The sequence below is a fragment of the Lissotriton vulgaris genome, chromosome 9 (genome assembly GCF_964263255.1).
Source record: "Lissotriton vulgaris chromosome 9, aLisVul1.2, whole genome shotgun sequence".
Classification (NCBI taxonomy): Eukaryota; Metazoa; Chordata; class Amphibia; order Caudata; family Salamandridae; genus Lissotriton; species Lissotriton vulgaris.
In genome coordinates this window covers 699,050,625-699,074,040 of record NC_141697.1, presented here as the reverse complement: position 1 = coordinate 699,074,040, position 23,416 = coordinate 699,050,625, and the positions used below count along the sequence as shown (strand labels likewise).

The 23,416-nt window shown below is 46.1% G+C and overlaps 1 protein-coding gene across 10 annotated transcripts in view; it reads right to left on the bottom strand.

Moving 5' to 3' along the window:
* CLASRP (CLK4 associating serine/arginine rich protein) overlaps nucleotides 1-23,416 on the bottom strand; it is an 893,416-nt gene that overhangs the window by 400,679 nt on the left and 469,321 nt on the right. For all 10 annotated transcript variants that reach the window (XM_086938423.1, XM_086938429.1, XM_086938425.1 and 7 more), the window contains one exon: nucleotides 18,133-18,174. In XM_086938423.1, coding sequence (XP_086794549.1) covers nucleotides 18,133-18,174 — 42 coding nt within the window. The remainder of the gene's footprint in view (nucleotides 1-18,132; nucleotides 18,175-23,416) is intronic.

The following is a 23,416-nucleotide window of genomic DNA, read 5'->3' as shown; positions in this document are numbered from 1 at the left end:
CCCCTTTAACATGTGATGTTACTCGTAGGTTTTATTTACAATTTGTGGGCAATCTTTTCTTAAATTACTCAGATGTTCTCCTGCAATCGCTTGCTTTTTAAGCACTGCAGCACACCCTGCTTTATCTTATCTATTGTTTTTACTTTAACAATGATGACCGCACCATTAACTCTGCACATGCACTACTATACTTTTTCAAAGCAGTGGGACCCCGCTTTAGCTTCAACAATGGATGCCGCGGAGCTCGATGGTATTCCTCCTCTCAGAGCAAGGCACCGTCTTTAATATCAACACTGGTGCGGCACTTTATGCTGCAGCATGATTCCCAAGCTATAATAAAGCGTGGTGCCAGTGTTGATAATATGTGGGTGAGTGCGGTGCTGCAGCATTAAGTCTAAAAGTTTATACTTCAGCACAGCACCCTCTTTTATTATCAAAATGGGTGCCACGCTTTTGCCCCGTTTTCAATTCCACAAATGTAGGAGAGCAGAGGGCGAGAGCTCCTGCTGTTGTGTGTGTGCTTACGCTTACATCAGGGTAGACTCTGCCTTGCCCTGGCTCCTATTCAGGGCGGCGCTTTGCGACAGCTGCAGTTAAATGAAGCGCTGGTAACTGCACAAGAGACATCTGCCGGCCAGGCCCAGGAGAGAGAGAGAGAGAGAGCAGACAGATCCGCTCTCAGCCACCCCCTTGTTTGCTCAGATGACTGCCTCCCTGTCACTCTCCTCCTCTGCTGGTCTTTCTTTCCTCAGCACTCACCACCATCTGCCATGTCTCCCCACCCTGTGGGTGCCTGCTGCTCCTGTGCTCTCTCTCTCTCCTGAGTTCTTGCCAACCCACAGAGAGCTAAATGACTCAGACCTGGTTAAAGAGGAGGACCCGCACGCAAAGCACCTCTAACTGACGCCATTACCGAGGTGCCGCATTTCATCATATCAAGTGTAACAGAGCCATCTGATTAGTCCGCACTGCCTCTGGCCTTGCACACCATCCCTGTTGGCTCTTTGTTAGCTTTCTCTGCCCATCTTTGTAACTGGAAGTCTGTATCGGATGACACTGACACTACCCTGATTGGTAGTTGACCCTCCACCCCCCTGCTTGTCTTCTCCAACTCAGGATAGCACTGGAGTAGCTTGCTTTGTGTTTTTTAACCGAAGTAGTGCCTAACTGTACAACAACACTATAAAGTTCAAAATGGTTAATTTTATTACAAGAGAATGTAGTGATTTTGCCAAATTCCGTTTCATATAGCCTTAGATGAAACCTTTATATAACACTTCGCTGCCATTTAGAAAGATTCATATTTGCTGTAGTTGTTTGTAATTGTGCTTTATTAAACGCCTAAGAAGGATGCCGATGTTCCAACTAGTGGTCTACATCAATCGACTGTGAATGAGAGTTTGCACTGTAATTTCACACTTAAAGCTAACCATCATCAGTAAAGTTACACTCTAAAGGATGCTCCGCTTTAGGGGGTCTTGTAACCGAGCAATTTCTTTTTGCACTACTGTGGCTGGGATAAATTGAAATTGCATGCATTTAACATTTGTTTAGAGTTCTAAAACACACAACTAACTTTAACGTGTTGATTGCTTTCAATAATGTCTGATTGTAAAAGCATGTTTAGTGTACCAATGTTGTGCATGTGTTGTGCCATAATTTGCCACCAACGGAAGCATCCAATAATTATTCCATGGCAAGAATAGCAATCTAAATTGATTTTGTTTCTGCCTCTTCAGATACCCTCTTTATTTTCAGTCATCAAAAGTTTATTAGCATTGCATTGAAACAGCTGTTCTATTTAACTAGAAATAAATGCAGTTATCTTTAAAGCCCTGATTGTAAATTGGTAGAACTATTTCTGCAGGTCAGCATTATTACAGTGCTAAGTGGTGTGTTTGGAAGCTTATCTTATACTTGTGACCAGATCACGACCCTCCTTTTTGATCTCTTTATGAAACATGTATTTCTTACTAAAATATCATATGAGCGCTTATAGAGGTACTTGCGAAAAAACAAAATTATGAAAATTCTTATGTTTGTTAATTTATTTGAGCCTCATTCTTAATGAGTGAAATTATATGGCTGGTTGAGTCACACGGTCGTTAAAGTTATTTTCGCGAATTGCTTAAAACCCAGCATACCTTTTCCCTTCATAAAGTAAAATTACTTCTCCGCATTTGTATTGATGATCATGATATTACTTGGAATAAGTAGTACATTTTTTTATTTGGATTTGTACATGGTAAAAAGTCGTTCTTTGCAAGGCGTCTAGCGGGAACTTCAGTCGTGAGCTGTTTATTATGACAGGTTCAGAATTGTGCATTTTCAAAGCTTTGGGAATTGTATGCTGCGATTTGAGAAGGAGTCTGTAATAAGGGCTTGAAATGTAATTGTAAAAAAGGGCTTTTTTATAGTAATGGTATACCTAGTGTTTCTCCTCCTACCCCCCTCCCCCCCCCCCCCCAACCGGATCCACACTACCCCCCACGGATCCCCCCCGGACCCCCAACAATGTCATTCCCACCCCACAAAATTCATAGGGTTGTGGGTTACTTCATCACTGACTATTTTGCTCTGAGTGATGACACCTGGCCTGCTTGCATGTGCACAGCTGCTAAAAGCAACTGTAGGTTAGCACCAGGGTATGTAGGATAATTCATTACCAATGTTTTTTTATTTGCATTCCTTTTTATTCTCGTTTGATTTTTTTTTTACTTATCCTTTTGCGATTAAACAGTTTTTTGCTTTCAATAGTTCAAAACAATATGCATTTGCACCAAAAATATCACTGTTTCCAGTGATGTGCATTAAAACTAAAACAATTAAAAAATTCTCTAACTAATACAATTGTTTGCTAGAAAGCACCCTCGTAGTCACACATGCTTGTCGTTCCGCAAAAGTAATGTCTTTTTTTTTCTCACTTCTTTTTCACTGCTGTAAACACACCTCCAGGATACCATGAGCAGTTTCACACTACCCTACTTTATACGCTGGAGGAATGTAAGGCAGTTGCATTGTATAGTAACTGTATAACTGTTCTATACCCAGGATAACATACTACATCACTTACCATTTAGAAGGTTTTAAAGGCCACTGCACTCCAAACCAAAACACATAGGTAAAAGACATTGTCATGTACAATACCAATAACCCTCACTTTTGAAAATGCGAGACCTATTGCACTGCAAACTCATGTTATAAATTGGTGTAGATCTCCTTATTGAGCTGAGTGTATTACATATTGGTTATTGTGTGTATTGCTGATGTTTTGCACTCCTCCCTGATAAGCCTAAGGCTGCTCCATCACGCTCTACCTTACAAGAGCACTTTAAGATTTCCAGAGCAAGACCCTTTTCATTCATAAGGGAAACCCTGGACTCTTTGCACAATATATCTAATTTTGATATTTTATGAGAAGAGCCAGCTCCCTACAGATAGCCACCGAGAAAGCTACCTTCCAGGAAAGGACCTGAAAGGGGCACAAATGGACTGCCTCAAAAGGTGGGCCCATAAGCCTCGTTAGAACAATACTGAGGTTCCACACCAGGGCAGGTGGTAAGATAATCCTTTCGAGTCCCTCCATAAAAGCCTTGATAATAGGAACCCTAAAAAGTATGTTTGATGTTTTGAAGGTAAGCAGACACAGCCGCCAGATGAAGCCTGAAGGAAGTGCAAGCAAGGCTTGACTTCTGCAAGTTGAGCAGATCATAGACACACCCTGAACCGGTGCCTGGAGAGAGGCAATATGTCTAGGAAGATAGTGCACAAACACTTTCCCTTTAGCGGCACAGCAGGCTCTGGTTGTAGGCCTGCATGTCTCTTTAAGAATGGCCACAGATTCTGAAAGCAGACTGAGGTACCCAAACTCTTAGACTTGAGGAGCCACATCACAAGATGGAGCAGTTTGGGGTTTGAATGTCTGAGCGTGCCCTGATATTGTGAGAGGATATCCAGCCAGTTGGGTAGCTTCTCCTGATGGACTAGAGCTAGGTCAAGGAGTAGGGTGAACTATGGCTACCTGGCCCAGGTTGGGGATACTAAGATGGAAGTAAGGAATGTTTGCTGAAGCCTGCGAATCCTGAACAGAAGCAGTGGGAGAGGAGGAAAAGTGTAGGCAAATATTCCTGACCACTTCATCCATAGTGGCCCGCCCATGAACTGTTTGTGTGGGAACCTGGAGGCGAAGCTTGGGCATTTTGAGTTTTCTGCGGTGGCATCGGGTAAATGTGGGGCAGCCCTTGGGGTGGAGTTACCATTTTGTGGACTTATTGCTGCATCCTGCTAAGCAGGTCTGAAAAATCATTCTCCATCCCGGGTATGCACTTTATCAGGAGATTGACTCTATGGTCTATTACCCCATGACAAATGAACTTGGCTAGAGCGGCAACTGCAGGGAATGAGTGTTTATGTAAATGAAACATGACAGCTGGGTTGTCTGTCCGAACTAGTATCACTTTGAGTTAGATGTAGGGTAGAACCAATTTGAGAGCTGGCTGGATGGCTAAAACGCCAGGTGGTTGATGTGGAGACCCTGTTGATTGGTCAGCTCTTGCAAATGGACCCACCAGCCAGTAAGAGAGGAATCTGTTGTAATGGCCCTCTGTGGCACTGGGTCCAAGAAGTGCAGGTCTTGCAAGCAACAGGGTGTTAGAATTCCACCACTGCAGAGAGCATTGAGTAACGCTCCAGATCAACTCTAGATCCTGCCTATTACCCTTCACTTGTGACCACAGTGCTGCTATGGCACTCCTGCAACGTGCACAAGAGTAACTTGGCAGGTGGGACTATAGGAAAGCAGGAGCTATTATGCCTAGGAGGTGCATGAACTTTTTGACCATTGCCGACGATCTGGCTGGAAAAGAGGGAGCAGCATGTGGAACGCATGGACCCTTGCAGGGAGTACGCCTTCCCAGTGCGAGTGTAGAATATGGCTCCTTGGAAGGGCTGCACCTGAAGGGGCTGGAAATACGATTTGGTGGCAACAGTAGCACTGATGTTAAAACATAGGCTGTGCAAGAGATTTATTGTGGCTTGGGTGCAGGCTAGGTATTTCTATTCCGTTGATTTCTTGATCGGGCAATCGTCTAGGTAAGGGACGTTGTGTACACTGCTCCTTCTGAGGTGAGCGCCTATGATGGAAAGAGACTTTGTAAAGACCCTGGGAGCTAAAGTCACTCCAAAGGGTAGCACTTTGAACTGATGATGCTGACCACTTACCTCAAACCAGAGGAACAGGCGATGAGCTGGGTGAATAAATGGCGATGTGGAAGTAGGCATCCTTCAGATGGACAGCGGTCATAATATCAGCTTACTGTAGTAGAGAAATGACGTACTAGAGTGTCACCATGTAGAAGTGTTCTAACAGGATGAAATTGGTGAGGGGTCGGAGGTCGAGAATGGGCTTTAGTGTCCCATCCTTCTTGGGAATGAGTAAGTATACCCCCACTTGCTGCGGTGTTGTGGTGGTACAGTTTCTTTGGACCTTTTGCTGAGTAATCATGAATTCCCTCTTGGAGCAGATGCTGATGTTCCAGTGAGAGTTTGTGTCTGTGCAGGACGGGGGAGGTTGGGGGCAAGGATGTAAGGGAGTCACTTCGGTGTTGAAGCTCCTTTGAGGTGCTGCGCCTTTACCCCTGCCATAAAAATTTTTATATCCTGCCCTGTAGTAACCCCCAGAGTGTGTGTGCTTTTGCTGTTGCCGGCGAAAGGAAGCAGATATCTTGGGGCGGTGGTTTTAGTCCCTCCATGATATTGTGTATGCCGAAAGGAGCCAAGGGCAGATGGGGTATGTAAGGCACCCAACACTTTAGCAGTCTCAGTATCCTTTATTTTTTCCAGCATCTGGTCAACCTGAGAGCCGAACAGTTGCTGGCCGTCAGAAGACAAGCTGTTTAGGTGCTGCTGTACCTCTGATTTAAAACCAGAAACACACAGTCAGGCATGTCTTCGAAGGAGGATACTGGTATTTACCCCATTGAGCAGTGATGTCTAAAGCATAGAGACTTAACACAAAGAAGGGGAGAGGGCCATTACTGTTTAAACTCCAATGCCCCAGGCCCCTATACCAGATCAAATGTTCATACTGAAGGGGTATATAGAGTGCACAATAGACATAACCCCAAAAAAATTCTCAGTTTTGAAAAACTGCCCTCACTCACATGCCGAAGTATGTGACATACTTCATCATAGGGCCTGCTACAAACGCCCTGGTGTAGCCACATCCAGGGCGGAGCATTAGGGAGGGGGAAAAAATAATAAATTCCACACTACAAGACGTACAACCAAATAATATCAACACATACGAGTAACATGAAATGAGGTGAAAAGCGTGTGCAAAACACCCTGTGACTGGGACTGAAAGTGCGACAAAAAGGTGCAGTATAGGAAAGTGATTAAAACTGGTTACGGGTGCCAATAGAAAGAATTACTTTATTCAACACAATTAGGTACCCCTACCAGGATTAAGAATAAGAAAAAGGTTGGGAAATGTCTTATTGAGAAAGTGAGGTTCCTCAAGACTTCCCTCCTACCACTGCTGAAGTCAACATGTTTCGACCGCTGGAAATGCGCCTAAAAAGGTCACCCCGGTCTTCGTCAGGACTGTCGCAATCAGTACCACTGTTGGCCCTTCCGTAATCCGGTTAAAGGCCCCTCAGAGGAGAGTAGGTCATCAGTATCAAGTTTCAAGTCTTCTAATTTAGGAGTCGAGGCTGATCCCAGTAATGCGGGAAAACATTTACGAGTTCATGAATTTCACGAGCCCGAACAGGTGTCCGCCAGGGGGGTCTCCCTAAGAACACAATCGTTCTCTGGGCCAGCCCTGTCCAATCTGCCCGAGTCACGGAACACAGCGAAGGAGTGTGAACATTTAAAGCATATAGAGCACATCTAATGTTAGTGATGGAAATAATTTTCCCCTCTGCTTCTAACTTCTGACCCCTCTTTTTGTACTAGGCTCGGCCACTACATATTTCTCTGTTGCGACAATTTTCTTATCCTCCAGGTCAGGAGAAGGGAATATTTATTTATTTTTATTTTATTTTTAAAGTTTTATATAGCGCGAACAAGATCTTTGCAGATATCAGAGCGCTTTACAGAAAACAGTAGGTAGGATAAACAAACTTTTGAAAACAGTATAAAATTCAGTAGTGAGTGAGTTGCAAAATAGGGTAGCAATCGCACAAGAGTATGCACACTAATAACAATCAAGAAACAATAATATAGAAGCCGTCCAGTGTCGACTCGAATAAGATTATAGCACCCTAGAGGGTGTAACCAAACTGTTGAAAACAGAATAGTAGGCAGTAGTGAGTGGATTGCAAGTTAGTAAAGCACTCAAGTCATAGTGTACAGCCCTAATAAACAATCTGGAAACCAATAATATAGCATCCGTGCAATGATTTTGATCCAGTAGCAGTCATAAAAGAGTCTAATATAGATAAGCATTCAGGTAGCCGATAATATAGGAGCCATGTACTGTCATTGTTCCAGTAGCAATAGGGTTCAGGTGAACTTAGCCATAAGGATGGCTTTTACCTCTATCTTGAAGATTACAGAGGAGGGGATAAGCCTAGTTTCTGGCGGGAGTGCATTCCAGATCCTAGGTGCCATTCCAGAGAAGGAGCGTTTGTATGTTTTTTCCTTTCGGAATCTACGAGGTTTCAGGAGGAGATTCTTTGTGCTTCTGTTGGATCTTGAGCCTCCTGATATAGTCAGCTTGTGAGTGAGGTAGTAGGGTGACTTGTAGTGTACGGCCGAGTGTGTCATACAGGCAATTTTCAGCTGAACTCTGGCTTCAAAAGGCAACCAGTTCAGGGCTTTTAAGTCAGGGGATATATGTGAGTGTTTTCTTGAACCAGTGATGAGTCTCGCGGCCGCGTTCAAGGAGGCTCGTAGGGGCGCCGTGGTTGTTAGGGGGAGCCCGCTGAGAGCCACAATTCCGTAGTCTATGCGAGGAATTACTAGGGCTTGTACAACAGTTCGGAAGTCCTTGGGTGGTAGGAAGGGTTTGAGTTTTCTCAGCGTGTTGATTTGGATGTTGGCTCCTTTAGTTGCTTTGCTAATATGCTGCTGCATGTCAAGATTGGAGTCAAGTGTGATGCCAAGGGATTTTGCAGAGTCCACGATGGTGGGCTGGACATTTAGTGCGGTTAGATGATTGAGCCAGGTTTGGGTGATGGCCTTTTTCGCAGGAGGTGAGATCAGAAGGAACTCAGTTTTCAGAGCATTTAGTTTAAATATGCTATTTTCCAGGCCTGTGGACTACTAGGAGTCAGTGGGCAGTTGTGACCTAATGTACCAAGGGTCGAACACAGAAGCATTTTACTTCTTGTCGACCCTAGGTATGATGACTTGTGCCTTGACCGGCTCCTTGAAGATGTCAGAGGCTGGTTTGAGCATCCCCCAAATAGTTGGCAACTACTGCATGAATCTTTGGGTGGTAGCCAGTGTCACCATGAAGAAGAAAACAAGTTACTTACCTGCAACTTCAGTTATCCAGTATTGGTATTTTTCATAGATTCACATGCCTGAATCATCCCCCGTCGCCGAGGTGGGAGTCACATGGTATATAAAAAAGCAGTGCAAAAAGTAAATTACAGTGGTAGGCCCTATGAGAAGGCCTGAGGCCTAGATTGTAGTTGCCCCTATGAGAAGGCCTGATGCCTAGATTGTAGTAGCCTATCTACCTCATTATGCTAAAAAGACCAAAGTCTTTGCACCAACCAATCCGCTCACAGCACCCTCTAGAACCCTCTCTGCAGAGCCAGTTCTCCTCAGATTTTCGTAGCACAAGTGGGAATGAGTATCCCAAACGTAGAGAACAGACTCTCCAGGGAGGAGGGTGGGTGCATGTGAATCTATGAAAGATACCAATACTGGATAACTGAAGTTACAGGTAAGTAACTTGTTTTCTTATCCAGTATTGGGGTATCTTTCAAAGATTCACATGCCTGAATCAGAATAGCAAGCAGTAAGCCAGGCAAAAGTCGGTTGCGGATGGTGGGATTCTTATTGTGGTGCACCCCCATAAACTTATGTGTAACAACCAACAATTGCAAAGTAAATGATCTACTAATAAAAGTATGTCATCTAGTACTCCACCGGAAAGGAAAAATAGCATAACAAACAAACAATCTGTTTAATATGCTCTTCTTTTATATCAACAAAAATACTGAATAGTATACACACATTATAACACACATTATAAAATGAACCAAACATTGTTACCTGAATATGTTCTTATGGAAACAGGTGACGTAAAACCGCTTGTCCAACTGCCGCAACCTCTTGATTTTGCTGATTGCAAGCAGTAATGTCTTGTAAACGTGTGGACATTCTTCCATGTCGTAGCACGGCAAATGTTCTCTAGCTTTACTCCTGCAAACAATGCTGTAGATGCTGCTACAGCTCTTGTAGAGTGAGACCTTACAGTCCTTTGTAGTGCTCGGTTAGCTTTAACATGGCAGTAATGGATCGCAGAGGCTATCCATCTTGAAATTGTGGCTTTAGTGACCGCTTTCCCCAATGTAGTTTGGCCATAAGCCACGAATAGCTGATCTGACTTTCTGAAGCTCTTTGTTCCTTGAAGATAAAACTTTAAACATTGTTCAATGTCCAAAGAATGTAGTGTTCTTTCTGCCGGGGTTGTAGGATTTGGGAAGAAAAAAGCCCGCAATTTCACTGGTTCATTCAGATGGCACTTTGGGTATGAAAGTTGGATTTGTTCGGAGAGTGACATACTCTTGAGAAAAATGTAAGAAAGGTTCTTTGATAGTGAAAGCCTGAATTTCTCCTATTCTTCTGGCAGAAGTTAGGGCTAAAAGCAGGGCGACCTTCCATGTCAAGAATTTGAGGTCGGCTTTGTGGATCGGTTCGAACAGGTGTTTTATCAGCTGTGAGAGGACCGTGTTGAGTTCCCATTCCGGTGGTGCAGGTTTAATTGGAGGATAAGTCCGGAAAAGACCCCTCATGAATTGTTTTATAAGTGACGAAGAGCATAGTGATGGAGTGTCAGCCACTTTCCTGAACCTGGATAAAGCCGCTAAATGGACTTTTATGGACGAAAATGAAAGACCAGAGTGAGCCAAATGTAAAAGATAAGGCATAATTTTTTCCGTTTGAGCTTCGATAGGGTGTAAAGCGTTTGAAGCACACCAGGAACGGAAACGCTTCCATTTGAGACGATAGGTATTCAACGTGCTCTGGGCTCGTGCTTTCTTCAAGATGTCCCAGCAGTCTTGAGGAATTTGTAGGTGTTGGAATTCTAAGAAGTTAGGAGCCATGCGTGCAATTTTAGAGATTGAGGGTCTGGGTGAAGTATCTGACCCCGTTGCGTAACAGTAGTGTTGGAGCCAGTAGAAGTTTGATCGGAGGCTCCTGTGACAGCAACATGAGCTCCTGAAACCAATATTGACTAGGCCATCTGGGAGCAATCAGAAGGAGACGGCAGCTCTCCAATTTCATTGTGCGCAACACTCACGGAATCAGCTGGATCGGAGGAAAGGCGTAAGCATAGATCCCTGACCATCGCATGGACAGGGCATTCCCTCTTGACCCCTGTTGAGGGTATCTGCTGGAGTAATACAGGCATTTCTTGTTCTGGTGGGTCGCAAATAAATCCAACGTTGGTCTGAAACACCTTGATCAATTGTGTGTTGTCCAGCTTCCATTCGTGGCAATCAGACAAGAATCTGCTCAGTTTGTCTGGCAGGGTATTGTGCAGACCTTTGACATGTTCCGCCTTGAGTTATGTCGTGAAGCATTAGCCAGTCCGATAACTCTTGAGCTTCTTTTGATAGTGTAGGCGACCTTGTCCCTCCCTGCTTGTTTATATAAAACATGCTGGTGGTATTGTCCGTTCGGACCAGGACTGAAGACCCAGCAATTCTGGAGAGGAACGCTTGTAAGAGAGAGGAAGATGGCTCTCAACTCTAGACTGTTGATGTGGCATTTCTTGTGTTTCTGAGACCATTTGCCTTGCACCTGCAAGTCTTGGAAATGGCCTCCCCAGCCTTCCATGGACACATCCGTCGTCAAGACAAAGTCTGGAGGAATTTGCAAGAATGTGAGTCCTTGTTTTAGATTGTGAAGCTGTGTCCATCATTGAAGAGCAGCCACTATATGTGGGGTGACTTTGATAATGTCCTCGAAGGAGCCTGTCGCTTGCTGTCATTGAAGATGTAGCTCCTCCTGTAGAGGCCGCATTTTGAGACGTGACAGCGGAATGAGGTTTATGGCTGAGGAACACATTCCCAGAAGTGAGGCAAAGAGGCGAATTGAAACTGACTCTCTTTTAGATAGCTTTATGGCCAATGTCTGTAGACGGAGCTGTCTTTCTTGAGACAAGAATGCCTTGCATTGTATTGTATCCAGACAAGCTCCTAGGAAAAGTAGGATTCTTTTCGGAACCAATTGAGACTTCTTTTCGTTGACAGTGAGACCTAGGGATGCAAAGAGATTGCGGCACACTTATGTCGCTCTGCCTGCATTTTGATGGACCTTTGACTAGCCAGTCGTCCAAGTACGGGAAAACCAGATCCCTGATGAGCGTAGTGCTGCTGCTACTGGGGCTAGGCACTTTGTAAAAATCCTTGGTGCCGACTTGAGGCCAAATGGGAGAACTTTGAACTGATAATGGGTGCCAGCCACAGTGAAACGGAGATACTTTCGATGTTTTGGATGGATTGGGATGTGTAAGTATGCGTCTTCCATGTCCAAGGACGCCATAAAATCTCCCTTGTTGAGGCAATTTAGAATTTCCGAAAGAGTGACCATGTGGAAACCCTGCTTCTTGAGATATCTGTTGAGTTTGCGCAGGTCTAGGATCGGTCGCCATTCCCCGGATTTCTTTTTTATGAGGAAAAAACGGGAATAAAAGCCTGTCTGCCTCTGATGTATTGGAACTTTTTCTACAGCGTTCTTGAGGAGCATCGAATGAATTTCCTTGAACAATAAGTGAAGACGAGGGGGAGGGGGACCCCTGGGCGGAGTTATTGGTAGTTTGGAGACCATGTTGTACTAAGTCCAGTACCCACTGATTGGATGTAATCCGCTGCCACTGTTCTTTAAAGGCAGATATCTTCGCGCCCACAGGGAGGGAAGGAAATAAGGTTGGCGCCCAGCTGACCTCACTGTTTTCTGTGAGTGTCTCGCCCTTGATTGTTGGTGCGCTTTCGTCTACCTTGGCGAGAGAAACTAGCTGTTCCGGACTGTCGAAAAGAAGACTGATAACTTTGCCGGTACTGAGGCTAATATTGTCTGCCTTGTTGGTAGTAGTTTCCTCTAGAGGAGTATCCACATCCTCTAGCACCTCTAAAAGATCCTCCCTTGTACTGCAAAGAGCCTAGGGATCTTGCAGTGTCAGTATCCGTCTTGATTGCCTGGAGAGCCTCATCGATGTGCTTCCCAAATAAAGACTCTCCATCATAAGCCATGTCCAGGATCTTAAGTTGGACTTCAGGCCTAAAGGTGGTAGCATTTAGCCAGCCCTGTCTGAGAACTGCAGCTCCTGCCAGCTGTCTAAGGTTTGTGTTGGCAATATCAAAAGGCGCAGTCAATGGTTTCTGCCGCTGCACGTTCCCCCTCCGTTAAAATCTTGCGTGCCTCCTGTCGTTTATCCTCTGAGATTAGATTATTCAAACCAGCCATCTCGGACCGCATTTGGCGATCATAGCGCCCTATAATCGCTAAAGAATTTGCAGGCAGCAGCCATGGTGGAAAATGTCTTACCAACAAGGTCCAAACGACGCCCCTCCTTATCCGGTGGTGTAGTGATAGGGGTGGCTGGGTTTTTCGATCTTTGCTGTGCAACCTGCGAGATGACCGAATCCGTCCGCGGGTGTCCAATGAGGCATGCAGGACTAGTGAGAGGAGCGCGATATTTTTTTATCAATCCTTGGCAACACTGCTGGAACTGAAGCAGGGTTTTTCATCACCTTGACACCTTCTTTCCAGATATAATCTATAATAGGAATGGCTCTTGACACCTTTCTAGTTTCTTCTTTTTTTTTTGGATCAAATATGTTTTTATTGGCAGCATCATAGTACATCACAGTGATAGGACAAAAACAATTCACCATGTCTTGCGAGCTACTCCCATGACTCCCGGGAGAGAGCATCAGGGCCAACCGGCCTCGGGCCATGTGTCCATGCGTGCATCAAAGGCCATTTTTAAGTGAGAGAACACCCCAACATACCCCCGTCCCACCACCCCCCCTCAGCCCGGGTCCCCACCCAACTGAACAACCGCGTTACCCACCCTGCTCCCCCATGCCATCCCTCTCCCCCGGGGTGCGTTTCGCCAATGTCTAGGTAGGGGGATCATGTAGGCCTCCGCTTGCCCTTCTGTCCCTGAGCGGCAGCCGGTTTGCGGAATTCATCCACCAGTCTTAGGACTCGAAGGTATTTGGGGCATGTTAGTTCGTGGAATTCAGTGAAGAGTAGTGCAATCAATGGCGCCCACACCTCTCGGAACGTGTCCGTGGTCTGCATGAGGGAGGCCTGTATGCGCTCCATACCCATTATGAACCAGATTTTGTGGAGCCAACCCGTGTGAGATGGTCTGCGTGAGCTGCCCCACAGCGAAAGGATGTGGTGTGTCGCTGCTCCCAAGGCCAGCCCCATCTGTTTCCCTCGGATGGATTTAAGTGGGAAGGTCAGTTTTTTAGGTAGGCCTAAGATCGTGTATGCCGGGAAACGTGGGATTTCTGTGTCAAAGTGCAAATCTATGTCTTTCAGTACCTCCTCCCAGTAGGCTTGCACCTCCGGGCACTCCCACAGCAAATGAAGCATGGTCCCAATCTGACCGCAGCCCCGCCAACACTTTGGATCGCGCCGGGGGTTGCTCTTGTGGAGGCGTTCCGGTGTCAAGTGCCAGTAGCAGGCCACTTTAACCGCGGCTTCCTTGCTCGCCATATTCCTAGCCGTGTGATGGGCCCTGTAAAATATGTCCTGCCATTCCCTGACCGACAGTTCCCGTCCGATCTCTCTCTCCCATCTGATCTGTCCTGCAGACTCAACAGAACCTAAAAGACATCTATCCCCAGTTACATTGAATAAAACAAGATAGGGATAAGATGTAGGGTCGACGTTTCGGTTTCCTAAGAGTTATTTGTAGAAACCATCTTCAGGACTGCGGTCAATTGAAATCTGTACAGAGATATTGTAATCTGAAATAAAAATATTTACAATTACAAATCTACATTAACTATATATTTTAGGTTCTGTTGAGTCACGTATTGATTTATTTCTGTGTGTACCCACAGACCTATTCTTTGTTTGTTTACTTATCTGTATATGAAGTGTCTCCTTTAAAATTCCTTTTGATAAAAATCTATTTTTCTAATACACCTCGTCTATTGTTTATATGTTGTGTCCTGTCAAAATTGAGTTTACATTGAATTAGAGTCTAATAGTACTCGATTTGTTCACATTAAGGATTATGAATTCATCCTTTTAAACCCATCACAAATTACTAAATACGTACTAAAACAAATTCCCTTGAGTGGTTTCAGGCGTGCAATGGCGGACACCACCTCCTCTAGGCGGATGGGAGCTTCCAACGCCTCAGCGTTTGCGCCATTCAGAGCGGTCACGTTGGACCCCTCCAGATACTCCGACCCGACCTCCGCATCCACCGCCGGCTCAGCCTCGTACAGCTTGGCATAAAATGCCCTAAAGGACTCGGCAATGTGCTCGTCATCACAGTGTTCTCGACCGTCGTCCCCTCGAATGACTTGCACCTTGGCTTTGACCGTTTGCGCTTTAAGTTTGCTAGCCAGCAGTCGACCTGTTCTGTCCCCCCCTACATAGTAAGTGTGCTTGAGGCGCAGAGCCGCATATTCCACCCTGTCCAAATCTAGGTTAGCCAGTTGGGCCCTGGCAGCTTTCAGTTGGCGCCAGATCCTGGGGGCCCCCGTTCGACAATGCACACGCTCGAGTTCCAGCACCTGAGCGGATAACTCTTGGCGCCTTTCTTTACGTAGCTTGTTGTCAGCGGCCGAGATCGCCAGTAAATCCCCCCTGACCACCGCCTTAAGCGCCCCCCACACCGCGGGCATGGCCACCTCCCCTGTGTCATTCCTGCCTAGATAGTCCGAGATAGTCTGGGTCAGTTGCTGAGTGACTGCTTTGCGCGTGAGCAGGGACTCTCTGAGGCGCCATCTCCAGGTGCCAGAATGAGAGCGGGGGACCCGCAGGCGCAGAAGGACTGCGTCATGGTCGGACAGGGCCGCTGGGATGACCTCCACGTCGGTTACCGTGGGAGTGATATCCGCCGATGCAAGGAAATGATCTAACCTGGCGTAAGTCTTGTGAACGTGTGAGTAAAAGGTGTACCCAGGTGCCATGTTGTGTACCTCCCGCCATGCATCCTTGAAGCCCCTACTAGTGAGCCATTGCTTCCCCTGTGTGGATAGGGCGCCCGAGTCGCCAAATCTGCGCCCCGACCTGTCCATCGCGTTGTCCATCACCAGATTCAGATCCCCTCCCACCAGGGTGTACTTGGTTGCAGCCCCCAGAACCTCAGCCAGTGCCCCGGTGAGGAATGATTCTTGTTTAGCGTTGGGTGCATATATAGTTCCCACTGTAAAACCCACATTTCCAATGCTAACAGTGTATGCCAGCAGCCTGCCCTTTATTTCTGCCACTTTGTCCCTTACTTGGCCCTTGAAATGCTTAGCGAACAGAATGGCCACCCCTGCCTTTTTCTCCATGGTGGAGGAGTAGAGCTGTGTTGGGAAGGCTCTGGACTGCATTCGGTGCCATTCTTTTGCCAGCAAGTGTGTCTCCTGTAGGAGGCAGATAGCTGCGCCGGAGTTCTCTAGGTACGAGAGCACCGCCCGCCTCTTAATGGGGTTGTTGAGGCCCTTAACGTTGAGCGTTAAAACCTGTAGTGTGTCAGAAGTCATTTAGGAACGAAGGCTCAGCCCCGCTAACGCTGCGCTTGCCCCAGGTGTACCCTCGAGCCCCTGTGACCACCTCCACCAATCCTTGTGCAGAACTCCCTTGTGTCCCCTCTTGCTCCGCCTCATTGGAACGACCACCCTTGGGTCCCCCACCCCGGACTCCTGCGCCCTCCCTAACCCCAACTCCCCCCACAACCTTCGCCCTCGTCCCCTCGCCCCCCCCTACCCCCCATCCCCGCACATCCCCATAACCCCAACCGGTGAACATAGTCCCAGGCCAATCATTCGTCAGTCTAGGCCTGTGGTAAATGAGTCAATGTGTGGGTGTGTGGCAGCGGCGGCCCTTGGCCCCCTGACCCTGAGGCAAAAACTTAGCTGATGTCGACCGTCGCTGAAGTCGTCTCACGAGTCGGCACCAGTGTCCTTGGAAACTACTTGGATCGCAGCAGCCTGTTCCTGGGCCACAATTTCGGGGTTAGGCTTAAGAGGCTTCTTTTGCTGCCTGCCTCGACGCACTTTCTGCCAGCCGTCCCCCGTCGTCCGAGGAGATCCAGACGCAGTCCTAGATGAACGACCCTCGTCCGCATCGTCCGTCAGCGCCTCCTCGTGTGGGATGCCCAGAACAGCACAGGTGTCACGCAGGGAGCGGAGCTGGTGCAGGGCGCCATTCCACTTGAAGATTAGTCTGAAAGGGTGCCCCCAGGAGTAGGGGACCCCCTCCTTGCGCAGGAAGGCGGTGGCAACTTTGAATGATCTCCGCTTCTGTAGGGTGATATCGCCGACTGGTCCTGGAAAAGCTCCACATTGTGGTCTCGAAAACGCAGGGGCTGCTTGAGGCGCGCCGCCTTCAGTATGCGCTCCTTCAGGGGATAGTTCGGCAGGAAGGCAGCGAGGCAGAGGCAAGCATGGCAAAGGAGGTGGAGGAGAGGTGCCCTTCTTATGGTGTTGAGATTTTGTGGGCACTGGTTTAGACAGTAGATTCAGAACTTCATCAAAAGTCAGTTTCCTCATTGGAGGATAAGTGCCCTTTCTTCAAGGAGAATTCATATTCAGCCTCAGGATAAATATGTTTACTTTGTTTGGCATCTAACTTCTCCTGAAGGCGCTAGAGGATTGGCTGATCCTGGACCTCGGTAGCCACAAAGGATGATGCCTTGAATGCCAGTTTTCTCTGCGCAGAGAATGTCCGCTGGCACTAGCCGATTTTCAGATCTGAAGGGTTGGACTCCAAGACCGACCTCATGGGTGTCTTCGATGCTAGAGTCACAGAGCCGGTCGAAGTCGAAGGGCATGGCTTGGCAGAAGGCTTCGACACAAAGTTGTGTGTGCATCGGCTCAGACTTGGCAGGCCAGTGCAGACCATGCACTTAGGGCAGTTGTGGACCGGAGGCCTCATAACTGGCCTGTGTGCCCGATACTCACACCTCCTCGGAGGCAATACTTGCCTTGCAAGTGGTGTCGAGGGGAGGGAGGTGGGATGTTGATACTCACTTTGGCCTTCTTCTGAAGTGAGCACTGTGCAGGTGGAGGCTGATTCGTTTCTACATTGGAACCAGAGTCCTCGACTGGTGGTACACCATGGACACCAAAGTGATGAGACGATCCCAACACTATCGGAGAGAGTTTTCTTGTTCCTGAAGGCAGGGCACACCAAGGAGGAGGCCTCCTGATGGTACAGGGACAGATAGAGGCTACACATCTGATCGAGGTCGGTCTGTCCTCACATACTTCGCTCAGCACTTCGGACAGTACTCAATGGAGTCTTCTCCATTATGTGTACATTCTCTGGTGCTGAGAAATGGATGGAGCCCCGTACGGGGTGTCAAAGTTGTTTGACCATGGAAGTAAAGCAAAGGCACCCATTGCTTGTAACTGATGCTGAGATTTACTGTTTTTTCCTCTGACTAGTAAGAAAGGATCCAGACAGGCCTGCGAGAATACCAAGCGGCATCAAACCGGCACTCAAAGGAACCTATCTAAACCAGTCGGTGGAGAAAAACAATCTAACAATTGAGCAGATGCTCTAGAACATTACCAGGAATGGAAGAAGTTACTACACCTTGTGACTCGAAAGACTTCTTTGAACCCATCCGAAACCAACACTAGATGACAGGAGTATGCAGAGAATGGGTATCTACAGCCACACATGCCATGGACAATAGGGTTTTTGTGAAAGGTAGTTTATAAAATAACATTTTGCAGATCTTGCAATGAAAGGACTCACCGTTTGTAGGGATCATATGTTGGGCTATCTCTTCTGGCATAACTGTTGACAAATAAAAACATATTAGATAAAGAATTCCAACATAATCATTATGCTTTCTAGAAGTCAGGAATAAGTGGTTGACAAATCCCAGAGAAATTGGAGGTCAAACGTAAGGCTACAACTCCATTCCACACAGGACAAGGTCAGCCCACTGGCTCTAATTAACAAGGGGCTAGAGAACAATGACACTAAAAAAAAAAAAAACAGAAATTAAATCAGACATTTTTCATTTAAAAAGAAAAAACAGTTGATTCTCTTTTCTTTTTCATGCTATTGCCTGCTTCAGTTCTTAAACAGTCTGCTTAGGTGAAATTCTGTGTGGTCAACAACACAAGTGGCAGCAGTATTGTTTCTGCACACTGAAATTTGAGGACAGCTCAGGGACTAGGTCTGAGGCAACCATGGGACATTCCCTTTTCTGCTCATTGAACATTGCACTTTACTTCTTTGCGCGTCAAAAACATATGTGACAATTCTCCTGTCATGTGCTTGGGACATTACTCCATTGTTCTTTGCGCCATGCACTGTCTTTTTAGTGCATCAGAAACTACGGTGATCCCACTTTTGGCATACCTGTTATGTGCTGCTTGCATTAGGACTTTTCATGCTTGCTTGTACACTCAAACATACCTTTGTAGAACACTCTATGACAGCTTCTGAAGCATTCTAAAGGCACTTCTTTTATTACTAATGTATAAATGCACTTTGTGGAACGGCATGAGATGACTTCTGAATCAACTTTGGGACACTCCATTATTGCCTTTTGCTTTTTGCACTTTTTTGCTGCTAAAATGATTGTCATAATACACTTGTCATTTATCACAAATGTTACTTTGCACTCAGCATGTTATCCTGTATTGCCTACTTTTTTGATAGGTGCCCTGGTTTTAATTGCTGTTTGACTATTTACCAATAAGATGGTTGTTTGTTAAGGTTTTTATTAACTGTACAATAAAAAGTGACTTGATGCGGCAATATGAGAAGATGGTACGAAGTAAACAAAAAGAACTCTAGGGAGCCAGATCATTGAAAAACCTATGACAAAGTATCAGTGAGAACTTAGTTAAATAAAACAAGTATTTGAGGAGATAAAATGTGTAAATCAGAAATCAATTACCTACCTGAAACTTCAGTTCTCCAGTGTTGGTATCTTTCTAACATACCGATGCATGAATCATTCTCAGTCATCATTCTGGGATTTCCCAATAAATTTAAAAAGCAGTACACACTACTAAAACGGCCATAGGCCTTAATAACAATTTTTGTTTAGTAGAACATCTACCTCATTTGAAACAACTCGAATTACAGCCACTCAGATGAAGTGCTAAGCTCTCCTACTATCCCTACAGGCCACAGTAGTTCAGATTTCATAGCACAAATGTGACAAGTGCATATCAGAACTGTGAACCTCTGGTCAGAGAGGATAGTATGAGCATATATTAAAGATAACGCTGGAGAAGGAATATGCTACTTACCAGTATGCATCTGTTCTTGGCATGTAGGGCTGCCTAGTGTTGGGTCCGGATGATTGCATATGGTTGTCCTGTTAGAGTCTTCGAAGTATCACGAGATGGGTGGCTCCTCCCTCGGACTACAGTGCGCATGGGCATCCTCAGATTGTTTTTCGCCATTGTGGCAGAGATGGAGTATAGTAAAGTAGGAGATGTCCATGCAAGAAAGAATGAATGCTACAGCTGCGACAGGCACCGGGGAGGAGGGTGGGCAATATGAATGTCAGCAGCCCTACATGCCAAGAACAGATGCATACTGGTAAATATCATATTCCGTTCGAGGCATGTGGGCTGCTGAATTCATATCTGTGCATAGAATGTACAGCAGTCTCTCCCTTAGCGGTGGCTACCTGTGCCAGCTGGAGCAGTTTGAAAAAGAGTTTTTAGAACAGCCTGTCCTACCGCAGCTTGCTGTTTGGAATGTACATCTACACAGTAGTGTTTTGTGAAGGTATGTATGGTAGACAATGTGGCTGCTCTACATATTTCCTCTAGAGGAATGTTTCCTAGGAAAGCCATAGATGCCCCTAGTTTGCGTGTAGAATGCGCTCTTGGGGGAACTGTTAAGGTGCGTTTTGCTTTTTGATAACATATTTGAATGCACTTAACGATCCATCTGGCTAACCCGGATTTTGAAAATGGGTTGCCTTTGTGTTGTGGTGAAAAGGCAACAAACAATTGTTTAGTTTTCCTAAAATCCTTAGTTCTGTCAATGTAGGAAAGAAGAGCTCTTTTGACATCTAGTGTATGTAGTGCTCTTTCAGGTACTGACTGTGGATTTGGAAAGAACACTGGCAGTTCTATTGTCTGATTGATATGAAAGTGGGATACCACCTTTGGCATGAATTTAGGATTGGTTCTAAGCACCACCCTATTTGCATGTATTTGGATAAATGGCTCTTGAATAGTTAGGGCTTGCAGCTCGCTAACTCTTCTAAGCGAAGTAATCGCTACTAGAAAAGCCACCTTCCATGTTAGAAATTGTAATTCACATGAATGTAACGGCTCAAATGGTGGTCCCATCAGTCTGGTAAAACAATGTTTAGGTTCCAGACTGGTGAAGGTGGGTGTTTTGGAGGAATTATTCGTTTGAGTCCCTCCATGAATGCTTTAATTGCTGGCACTCGAAACAGCCAAAGATGCTGTCTGTTTTGAAGATAAGCTGCTATGGCAGCTAAGTGTATTCGTATAGATGAATAAGCTAAACTGCAACGATGTGAGTGCAAAAGATAGCAAATGATGTTTTGTGTTGAAGCATTTAATGTGTTTATGTCATTATTATTACAATAAATGACAAAACGCTTCCACTTTGAAGCGTAACATGCTCTGGAAAGCAGGTTTTCTTGCCTCTTTCATAATATTCATGCAGTCTGGAGGTAAGTTTAGGTACCCAAACTCTAGGACTTCAGGAGCCAGATTGCAAGGTTCAGCTGTTGCGGATTTGGGTGCTGTATGTCTCCATGGCTCTGCGTTAGAAGAGCAGGTGTTAGATGCAGTCTTTGATGAGGCACCACGGAGAGTTCTAGAAATGTTGTGTACCACGGTTGCCTCGCCCATGTTGGAGCAACTAGGATTAGTGTCATTGGATGCTGGAGTAGTTTCCGTGCCACCAGCGGTATTAGTGGTGCTGGGGGAAAAGCGTACGCAAATCTGCCTGACCAGTTCATCTATATCGCATTGCCCTGCGACTGCGGAGTGGGAACCTGGCGGCAAAGTACTGGCATTTTGCGTTTTCCTTTGTGGCGAACAGGTCTATGTCTGGTTGTCCCCACTGTTGGAAGTATGGTTGTAGCACTTTGGGATGAATCTCCCACTCGTGCATATGTTGGCTGTGTCTGCTGAGCAGATCCGCTATTTGATTGTCCTTGCCTGGGAGGTGTTCCGCCATGAGAAAAAATTTTCTTTGAATGTCCCACTTCCACATGCTTAGAGCTAGGTGTGATAGTTGTGGAGAGTGTGTTCCTCCCTGCTTCTGTATGTAATACATTGCTGTCATGTTGTCCATCCGGATCAACAGTCTTGTTGCACAAATGTATTTTGAATGCTTTCAGTGCCAGAAAAACTGCCATCAGTTCTAGTAAGTCGATGTGCATTTTCTTTTGTTGTGTTGTCCATAGGCCTTGCACTGTGTACTGAAGGACATCGGCTCCCCATCCTAACGGGGATGCGTTCGCCGTCATGACTATCTGTGGTACAGGCTCTTGGAACAGTCTACCTTTGCAAAGGGTTTGTGGATTCCACTAATGCAGAGAGTTGTATGCACGACTAGTTACCAACACTAGGTCTTTCAATTGTCCTTGAGCCTGGTTCCATTGTTGTGCTAGGCACTGTTGTAGCGGACGCATGTGTAGTCTTGCGTGAGGGACTATGAATATGCACAAAGCCATCATGCCTATGAGTTGCATAAACACTCGTGCAGAGAGCGAGCGTTGTGGCTTGAATTTTAGGATGAGCAGTTGCATACTGTTGATTCTTGCTGTGCTTGGGTATGCTTTTGCTGCTAGAGTATCTACTGTTGCTCCCAGGTACTGTTGTACATGGGATGGCTGTAGGTGAGATTTTGGGTAGTTCAGCGACAAGCCTAGACTGTGTAGGAGATGAATGGTGCGAGACATGTGGCTGGCACGTTGCTGGGCTGACTTTGCTTGTATTAGCCAGTCGTCCAGGTACGGGTAGACATGAATATGCTGTCTTCTTAGATAGGCAGCTACTGTCGCTAGGCATTTTGTGAACACCCGTGGGGCTGTTGTCACACCAAAAGGAAGGACTTTGAATTGGTAGTGTTGACCTTGTATTATGAATCTGAGATACTTCCTGTGAGCCGGGTGTATCGGTATATGGAAGTATGCATCTTTGAGGTCTAAAGTTGTGAGGAAGTCTCCTTGCTGCAGCAGTGGTAAGACTTGTTGTAGAGTGAGCATGCGGAAATGCTCTGATAGAATGTATTGATTTAGGGGCCGGAGGTCCAATATTGGTCTGAGAAACCAGTCTTTTTTGGGGATTAGGAAGTATAGAGAGTATACCCCTGTACCCTGATGTTGTATTGGTACTGGTTCTATGGCTCCTTTTTGTAGCATACTGATAACCTCTTGCTGCAATAGGTTGAGATGTTCTGTGGACATAGAACGGTATACGGGTGGTATGTTGGGCGGTGTGGAGATGAGCTCTAGGCAATAGCCATTTTGGATCATTTGTATTACCCACCTGTAGGAGAGTAGGGTCTGCAATCCTATGATCACCCAGATTTTTTGCTTTTGTTTCACTGGTTTACGACTTTCTCTGGCTGTGGGCCTGCCAATCAGACCCACAGCCTAGCTGTTCTCTCGCTAAATTGACATGTGTACCTGAGGTGCAATACCCAATTGGAACTGGGCCACCTTGTCAGACCCTGTAACTCAGGGCATCGGTGTACCCAGGGCCTACCAGGGGCTGAAGCATGTATTATGCCACCCCTGGATGGCCACCTAAATCTGACACAACTGGCTGCACGACAGCTGGGGCAAGGTGGTGTACTCGCCCTTTGCTTTAGATATAGTATACCTATATCTAACCCTAAAATGGACACCCGAATTCCTATCAGTCACTCCTATGGCAGGCCTTGACAATCCTGAAGGCAGAGTGCGCGGAATCGTGTGAATTGGCGCTCTGGCATGAGCCAAGCCTGGTTGCAGCTTGCGGAACCAAGACCCAATGGCTGTTCCATGATAACGCGTACCATATAGATAGCTTCG